The sequence below is a fragment of the Pteropus vampyrus genome, unplaced genomic scaffold (assembly GCF_000151845.1).
Source record: "Pteropus vampyrus isolate Shadow unplaced genomic scaffold, Pvam_2.0 Scaffold417, whole genome shotgun sequence".
NCBI classification, from domain to species: domain Eukaryota; kingdom Metazoa; phylum Chordata; class Mammalia; order Chiroptera; family Pteropodidae; genus Pteropus; species Pteropus vampyrus.
The window spans coordinates 552352-561990 of record NW_011889198.1 but is presented as its reverse complement, the minus strand read 5'-3'; the positions used below and the strand labels follow the sequence as shown (position 1 = coordinate 561990).

The window sequence follows — 9639 nt, the reverse complement described above, 5'->3', positions numbered from 1 at the left end:
TGCTTTTAAAAAAGGAGCCATTAGGGGGGCGAGAAGCCATTAAAACACAAAATAGCATTGCTTAAAAGGAGCAAAATCAAGCTAAGGGCTGGAAGACAAAATGGAGGCATACTCTGAAAACAGAGGAAAAGAGAAGAAACGTGGGAGAAAACATAAGGGGCTTAAATCACCCACGTAGGAGAGCCTGCATTTCAAAACCAGTACGTGTAGAAGGAGAGAACGGGCCAGGTGGAATGGTCAGTAGAAAGGGTCAGGGGAAAGCCACTCGACTCAGGTGGACTCACAGGGTTGGTAGCATTTGTTCAGCTAGCCGGCTATGAGACCCCGGGGGCATGGTTGAGGTCGGGCACTGCAGGTTGGCTTCATCCTGCTGACAGCAGCCTTAAAAACTGTATGAGACAAATATGTTTGGTTCTAATCTCAGATCAATCGGAATGGCTGATGGGGTGGCATATTCATAGGGAAATATGCCAGCAGCCAAGATGGAGTGGAAACAAGGGGTGGATATTATTGGGAGACAATTCTTCACAGGTCGCTTGCATCTCTGTGTGACTTATAAGCAGAAGACTAACTGCCTCATCGTTTCAGACTATTTTTGCAAGGATGATTGTACAGCAAATGGCCTTTGAAGAAAGAGTATTTACCTCTGGACCAGAGGGAAGACCGACTTAATATTTAGTATAAGAATTTTTCTTTCAGAGCAAAGGTAGGGAAGGTTTATTTACTGTCCTTTACTGTAAGGTCACAGTTCCTTTCTTGTAATACAACCCACTGAATATATCGGCATGACCTGGCTCTGTCGCCTTGTGAAAATTAGGGATTGGGGAATGGGCACAAATATGATCTCTGCCTACTGCTCTTGTCGTAATAGAGTCCTGTGTCTTTGATTCAGGATTCCAATGCCTCTGCCAGTAATCATGAAACTGTGGCAAGCTAATGTGATAACTTGCAAGTAGGGCGAAATCTTAGACCCTTCGCAGTTCAGGTCACTTATCTTAATCTCCAAAGATTACAAACTTTCTTCTTTGGGGGTTCAACTTGTGTACCCACATGCAGAGAGAGCAGGGAGAGGGAGAGGGAGACAGGAGGAGGAGGAGAGGAGGAGAAAAAGAGACGAGAGAGGTGCCTCTATGTATTTACTTGCAGGCAGCCGTCTAAGAAAGACATAAAAGTCACTGGTTGGAACTGAATCTCATAGCAGCTTTATTTCTTGATCACTTTCCATAGTATCAGTATTAGCAAAGGTCAGGAAGATTTCTTCCAGTGTTATCTGACTGACGGAATAGTCTTCTAAATTGAATAGCACTTTAGCTTCCTCCAAAATACTAAACACCTTTAACAGAAAAAAAAAAAAAAATGGCAGCGTTACCACTGCGGCATCCCCAGATGAACCTTCTCCCCACCCAGTCGCCCCCCAACTCCTGCCAGGTTGATGCTTGTGGACGAAAAGACAGAGGGGGAAGTCAGACAGTAGAAGGAAAAGATGGTTGAAAAACAGAGAGAGGAGGAGGTAGTTCTCCATGCCTAGTCTCTTAATAGGTGAGGGATAATGGAATTTAGGGTCATAAGTGTCAAAGGGGCTTTTGACAAGTAACTTGAACGCTCCCCTCTGACAACATCAGGTTTCCATTCCACGTGCCAATGTCTCAGTGCTTCCTATCGGTCCTCTATTGATAGGTAATGTTAGAAGGTATGGTCTCCATAGTCACCTTTCCCCAGCAAATTTCCTTCTTGGGAATGCGGTAGACAATCATCCCTCCATATTCCTTGTGTATGATGTTACCTACAAAAGGAAAGATCGGACAGGTGGGACAAGGCCTCACGTCTGATAGAGTTTTATAGAATCCTCCAATAATTCCCATTCCAGTTGTCCAAGACCTTGGAAGAGAGAATATATAAAGAAAATTCCAAAGTCCATTCTTTTTAGTATGTATGACTTTGTTAAGTATTTCAATAGAGTCACTTCCATGTGAAATATGGTCTTATTTTCTGTAGTTTGTACGAATTGCAGAGGGTACGATAATCACTTTTAGGCATGGGAAAATTGACAGCTCCATGCTCACTTTGCCAAACCTAACGTATATGAATCCTAATGTTCTACAGAACTGTTTCTAAACTGTCCTGAAACTATGCTCGTAAGATGTGGGTGTGGTTTCTTTTCCAGTCGCATGTGTGTACGTGTGTGGTGGGCTCTCTATACTATTCTCATGACTCGGCAATCTGCATTCTAAAAGAAAGAAGATTCATGTATATAAAACACAGACGTGAAGGCGTCCACTGGAGCAATGAGATATTACAGCTTTTGAAAATATGGCAGTAATACTGTAACCCTTCCTAACTGATAGGATGCATTCATATCTATTACCATATAGTTGGAGATTATTGCAAAAGAATTTAATTGAGGTTAAAATATTTAAAATAAATAAGCTATATGTCATATATATAACTTATTTTCTTTTGTCATGAGTCCCTAAATAGCCTCCATGAGTAAGTAAAATTTTAAAAACTTTTAAAATTGTGAAATATATCAAACATATAAAAAGTGTATGGAACATAAATGTACAGCTTAGTAAATTATAATAAAGTTAACAAACATGTAACTGACAGCCAGCATTCTAAAAGTCACCGATGCGCCACAAGCAAGACTCACTTTCTCTCTCTTAAATACAACTATCTTGATTTTTATGGTAAGCATTTCTTTGCTATTCTTTATAGTTTTGGGGCGGGGTAGGGGTAACTTAAATTTTTATTCATGTTAATGGTGTTTTGAAATCACATGGCTGTGGAATGTACAGTATTATAAAATTACATTGCCGAGCATAAGTCAAACGCTATGATTCAAATACTTCCTCCATGAAGTACTGCATTTTATACCTTTTAGCGAATTTCACTTTCTATCCTCTCGTTCAGGAACAGAACTGAGTGCCCCTGTTAAGACCGTATGCCTCTTTTTTTAAAATCGTATTTATCAATTAGAGTTAACATTCAATATCATTTTATCTTAGTCTCAGGTGTACAGCATAGCAGTTAGACATTTATACAATTATGAAGTGATTCTCCTGATAAGTCATCGCCCACCTGGTACCCTACATGGCTATTACAATACTGTTGGCTGTGTTCCCTGTGCTGTACTTCACATCCCTGTGACGACTCTGTAGCTATCAGTTTGTACTTCCTAATCCCGACTGTTCTTTGTAGTTTTATTACCTAAGTATGGAACCTTAAACACTATAGTTTGGTTTTGCCTTCTTTGTGCTCCAGCTAAATGCAATCGCACAGTATGTACTATTTTCACCTGGCTTCTTTCGCTCATATTGTCGAGATTCATCCCTGTTGTTGTGTACAGCTGCACTGCGTTTCTTTTCGTGACATACGTGACTTGACACAACTGTCGCGAGTCAGCCCTGTCTACATTACCTGGGAATGTTGCTGCGATGAATTCTTTGAACTCTTGTAGTTTATCTTCAACCTCATCAATCTTCACCTTTGCTGTCAGACTGTATACATCACTAAATTTGTTCTTGAGTTGCTGAGGGCTGCCTAGGCACTTGAACCTCCCCTTTACCATGATGGCCAGCCTGGTACAGAGGGCCTCACATTCTTCCGTGCTGTGGCGGGGAGCAAAGGAGATATGGCTGAAGAGACTCCCTTTCAGAGTGCGAATTCAATATTGCAAAATAGAGCTGTGATTATAAAGTAATATTTGCTGTAGGAAAGCTTTGTATTGCAGGTGATCACCACTAAGACCATATTTTGGAAGAGGAAATTTAAAAATTCAAAGCAGTTGGTTCCCGAATCCACAATAGGAGCAGTTCCCTAATTTCCTATCTTCTGTCAATTCTGGATTCCAGAACTCAATTTAGGATTCTTGGCTTTGGCCAAGAAGTGGCCCCTCCCCACAGTACCTCGTATGGAGCTCACATACTCAGACAAGTCCACTAATTTACATTCCTGGCTCCAATGAATTCCTTCCTTACCCTTCCAACCCTCGAGCATACCTCCCAGTGGGCCATACCTGTGCGAAGTTACGATGATAGTTTTGCCCGTTTTGCACATACGTGTAACTGTGTCCCAGAGCAGGTGCTTGGCTGCTAGGTCCATGCCACTCGATGGCTCATCCAGGAAGACAATTGATGACTTTCCCATTAGGGCAATAGCAGTATTCAATCTACGTTTGATTCCTCTACTTTATCATCAAAGGAGAGAGAAAGTGGAGGAGAAAGAAAAAAATAAGGGTCCAAATGTCATTAATGCACAGGGCAGAATTAGCTCATATATCCAGAATGATTTGATATGAATCACAAAGCAGCAGGCCCAAGTCGAGGTACGTATATCAGCTCATTTCTATTGAAATGACTTTTCTGGTAATTTATTTCGGCATTGTTATTAATGAAATTTATTTCAGCATCGTTATTAATGAAATATTTTTGTTTGGGGGAGCTAAAGAACCACAGGGAGATAAGATGAAGGTGTTCTTTTTTTAAATGCAAAGGCTATAGCTCATGTCTGCAAAAGGTTAACTTCACAAAAGCGGGATCTGCGCTACGCCTGACATCTGAACCCTGACGGGACACTGGAATGTCTCACAGCCACTGCCTCTGTGTGTCAGGTGTCAGAGGGATCGGGTTGAGTTTGCGGGCATTCATCCTAAACGGTGGAGACCCAGGTGGGCAGCTTAATAATTGCAATAAGATAATACGTCACCTGTATGTGCAGGCAAACTCGTTGGCATGGGTTTCCAGCTGCAGCGAATGCAAGAAGGTTTCCACATACTTGTAAATGTCTGTCTCAGGGACCCCCCGCAGCCTGGCATACATGATGAGCAATTCGCGACCTGTCATGTGGTTCAGCACGGGGTCAGACTGAGGACAATAGCCGATTCGTGACCTAACCTGGATCGAGATGGTAACCATAAGCAAGAGATCCAAGGCGACTATTCTGCTGAGCATCCAGTTCACATGGCTGAGAGAGAAAACCTAAAGTCTTCTAGTCTGTGCTGCCAAGAAAGTTTGAAACTCAGAGCTCCCAACAAGGATTATTTCTTTTCTAGTCTAAAAAACCTTTATAGCTGAAGCCCGATGTAGTAAAATGCAATAGTAACAACCGTAACTGGCATCGCCACGCGTTGTGTACAACTTTGTACCTGAGGTAGATTTTTATTAGAGGAAGTTGCCTATTCAAATGTCATTAGGAAAAAGCCATTTTATTAAATCAATTAAAATAATGTGTAGGATATGTATAGATATATGTGTAATATATATATCATACTTATAGCTTTATGTATATACAGAATACAAAAATAAACAAGTCAGACTACATCAGACTAAAAAGCTTCTGCTCAGCGAAGGAAATCATCAATAAAATGAAGGGGCAATCTACTGAATGGGAGAAAAGATCTGCAAATCACATATCTGATGAGGCGTTAATATTTAAAATCTATAAAGAACGCATACAGCTCAATAGCAAAATATACCAAATAATCTGATTAAAAAATGGGCAGAGACTCTGAATAGACATTTTTCAAAAGACTACATACAGATGGCCAACAGGTACATGAAAAGGTGCTCAGCATCACTAATCACCAGAGAAATGCAAATCAAAACCGGATATCTCCTCACATCTGTTAGAGTGGCTAATATCAAGAAGACAAGAGATAAATGTTGGTGAGGATGTGGAGAAAAGGGGACCCTTGTGCACTGCTGGTGTAAACTGGGACATCTACTGTGGGGAACAGCCTGGAGTTTCTTCAAAAAATGAAAAAAAGAACCACCATATGATCCAGCAGTCCCACTTCTGGGTATTTATCTAAAGAAAACAAAACATGAACTCAAAAAGATACTGCATCCCCGTGCTCACAGCAGCATTATTTACAATAGCGAAGACATGGAAACAACCTAAGTGTCCATCAACAGATCATTGGATAAAGAAAATGTGGTCTATCTATACAATGGAATATTATTCAGTCTTAAAATGAAGGAAATCCTGCCATGTGTGACAACACAGATGGACCTTGAGGGCATTATGCTAAGTGAAAAGAGTCAGACGGAGAAAGACGAATAGCATATAATCTTATCTGTGGACTTTATTTTTTTTATATGTTTATTTTTATTTTATATTGTTCGATTTTATTCATTTTCCTGTGACAGTTTTCTGTAGTTTTTCTATGATCTGAACATTTAAATACCATTTTTATTTGCTCTTTAAAAAGCTGATGGAGACTCAAGGACACGCAAAACAGTTTAGTGCTTACCAGAGGGAAGGGAGGTGAGGGTGGGGAGGTAGACAAGTGTAAAAGGGGTCTAATATACGGTCACGGAAGGAAATTGAACTTTGGGTGGGGAACACACAATGCAATATACACATGACTCATTATTGAATTGTACCCTTGAAACCTATATGATTTTATTAACCACTGTCACCCTAATAAATTTAATAAAAAAATGAAAAGCTGATAGAATAGTCCCCGTGAAACCATATGGGACTGGTGCTTTATCTTATTTTTTTGAAGAGTGAATCTCTGACAACTTTTTCTATTTTTTCTATGAGTACTGTGATTGTTTCAGTTTTCTATTTCTTCTGAAGTCAGTTTTAATAATTTGTATGTAGCTTAAAAATGATCAGTTCCATTAAAGATTTAAATTTTAAATGTCACATCATCAAATGTCCCCTATTTCCTGACAACTTCCAATCTCTACTTCTTTCTAATCCCCTACAAAAACCAAAATCCTCTAATAATCCCCTTCCCTTTTAATGAGACCCCCCTCCAGTTCCTCTGATGCACATTTCCCTTTGCTGCAGCAAGGGACCCTAAATTTGTTTGACTGTAAGTGTGTTTCTAGTAGTCTTTCGCTAGTGAGATTTACTATAGTAATGACTTAGAATCAAGTGGCCGTAAAAAAGATTGCTATATTTACTTACCTAAAAGTTTCTGCAGGGCAAAAACAATATGGGCAAAGTCAAGAAGCAAACATGAAATCTATTTGAAACTCACATTACAGAAATTATTAATATATAAAGAACTCAAAGAAATAAAGAAAAATGTCAATAATTTCAAATGTATAAAAGACACAAATAGACTATTCACAGGAAAGTAAATGTGAATGACTTTTTTTTTTTTTTTAGGTGAGGCAACCCTTGGTTGACCTCACAAATTGCTAGGACCTTATCAGTTTACAATACCTTATTTTTTATTTTTTACGCCTATAGCACCTGCTCTTCCTAGGTGGTCTCCCATCCAAGTACTAACCAGACCCAACCCTGCTTAGCTTCCGAGATCAGACAGGATCGGGCTTGTTCAGGGTGGCATGGCCGTAGACATGAATGACTTTTAAACATCTAAAAAGTTGAAGCGATGTAAGCAAGATGGTGGACGAGGAGGCCCCTGACTTTCCCTCCTGCCGCGAATGCACCAAATACACAGCTACGCTGGGTCCAGTTCCCTCTGAGAGAAATCCAGAAAATAGCTGAGAGACTCCTATGCACTGGGTGACAGAAAATACCCACATCAAAATGGGTAGGAAAAGCCGAGACACAATTGTGCCACAGACTCCGCCTCTGGCACAGTGTCTTACGATCTGGAGGGAATCCCCAACTCCCAGCTTCTCCCTGAGGAGTGAAGGGTTTGGATTACTCATCTAATGCCCCAACTTTTATGGCTGCCACCTGGGGCCCAAATGACCCAGCCTTCCGAGCTGACGGGACTTGGCCCTTGTGTTTCCCTGGGACCATGGAAAGCAAAGAGGTCATTTTAAATGAACATGTTAGCACTCGTTGTGGTTGCCCTCCCCAAGCTCAGGGCAGAGGGAAAAGACGAAGACACCCGTCTCCCAGGTTCTCCCTGGAAAGGGTGAGACTGCATTCTTTCCCAGCCGCTGCCTGAGAGTCTTGCTTTTGCTTCGTCCGAATCTGGGGGCTGACAGGGCAGATGATGACTAGTCTTCCAGGAGCCTGAATAAGCATGGGGGAATTTCCTGTGCTTTCTCTCTATGGCTTGCTCCAGTGATAAAACCAAGACTCTAGCTTCTCCCTGAAAGGAGTTTGTCCACACATGTAGTACCCCAACTTTGATGGCTTCCACCTGAGGTACTAGTTCCTAAATCAGCATTGGCAAGTCTCACAGATCATGGAGAACAAAGAGATTTTTAAATGGATGTACAAACACCCCCAATGGCTCTTCTCCCTGGCTCAGGACAGAGAGAGTAGATAAAAACACTCAGCTCCCAGTTCCTCCCTGAAAGCTGCCAGACTGTATACCGAATGTTCCAACTTTCCCAGCTGCTGCCTGAAGGTTGGGCTCCCAATTAGCTTGTACCTGGGAGCCGAGAGGGCAGGCATTTGGTAGTCCTCCGGGAGCCCGACTGGCACGTGCTCATTTTCTGTGCCTTCAGGGCACTGGTGCAACGTGGCACACCCTAATCTCCCAGAGGCCACTCAGAACACAAATGGCAGTTTGGACAAGCACAAAGGTTTGAGAGTCTTTAGCTGGGCTGATTGGCAAGGATCATCTCCTGCATGAGGCCAATCTGTCAAGAATAGGGGAGATGGCTGTTTTATCTAATGTAGAAACCAACACGAAGGGAAATGAAAAAACAGAGAAATAAAAGAATAAAGAAATTAAGATAAATTTCCAGAAACTAATCCAAGTGGAATGGAGATAAGTGATTTGCCTGGCAGACAATTCATAATAACTGTCACAAAGGTGCTCACTGAAGTCAAGAGTGCGGTGATGAACAAAGTGAGAATTTCGAGAGAGAAAAAATATGGGAAAGTAGCACATAAATCACAGAGGTGAAGAATACAATAACAGTACTAAAAAGTTCAATAGAGGGGATACACAACAGCCTAGTTCAAGTAGAAGAAATGATCAGTGAGTTCAAAGACAGGCCAGTGGAAATCATCCAACCAGAAAAGAAAATGGAAAAAAGAAAATTGAGTAAAGATACTTTAAGGGACTTAACGGACACCATTAAATGCACCATTCATTACTTGTACTTTGGGAGTTCCAGAAAGCAAAGAGAGAAGGAAAGGGGAAGAAAGTTTATTCAAAGAAATAATGGCCAGCCTTTCCATGCTACCCAGAGAGGGATCCGCATGACATTGTTCTGGGTTCCTGTCAGAACTTACAGAAAAACGTTCATAATGTCTGGGCCTTGGATGTCCTGCAAATGAAAGAGAATGTCCTTAAATTCCTTGCAGCAGGAACCCACTTAAGTGGCATCAACTTGGACTTCCAAATGGAACAGTACATCTACAAAAGGAAAAGTACTGGAATCTACATCATAAATCTGGAGAGAACCCGGGAGAAGCTTCTACTGGCAGCCTATGCCATCGCTGCCATCGAAGACCTGGCTGATGTTAGTGTCATATCCTTCAGGAATACTGGCCAGCGAGCTGTGCTGAAGTCTGCTCCTGTCACTGAAGCCTCTCCTGTTGCTGGCTGCTTCACTCCTGGAACCTTCACTAACCAGATCTAGCAGTGTTCTACGAGCTGCAAATTCTGGTGCTTACTGTTCCCAGGGCTTGCCACCAGCCTCTCACAGACACGTGTTACGTTAACTTGCCTACCATCGCTCTGTGTAACACAGAGTCTCCCCTGGGCCGTGTGGATGGCGCTCCAGCGTAACAACAAGGGAGCTCGGC

The 9639-nt window shown here is 41.6% G+C and overlaps 1 protein-coding gene and 1 pseudogene across 1 annotated transcript in view; both read right to left on the bottom strand.

Annotated features, from left to right (window-relative positions):
* Positions 1 to 1179: 1179 nt before the first annotated feature.
* LOC105306061 (ATP-binding cassette sub-family A member 3-like) overlaps positions 1180 to 9639 on the bottom strand; it is a 123654-nt gene continuing 115194 nt past the window's right edge. Inside the window, exons 25-29 of the mRNA XM_023523813.1 lie at positions 4705 to 4892; positions 4016 to 4186; positions 3418 to 3608; positions 1710 to 1783; positions 1180 to 1333 (exon numbers count right to left, since the gene is read on the bottom strand). Of these exons, the coding sequence (XP_023379581.1) occupies positions 1193 to 1333; positions 1710 to 1783; positions 3418 to 3608; positions 4016 to 4186; positions 4705 to 4892 (765 nt within the window). The 3' untranslated portion in view covers positions 1180 to 1192. The remainder of the gene's footprint in view (positions 1334 to 1709; positions 1784 to 3417; positions 3609 to 4015; positions 4187 to 4704; positions 4893 to 9639) is intronic.
* On the bottom strand, positions 7198 to 7316 carry LOC111731998 (annotated as a pseudogene).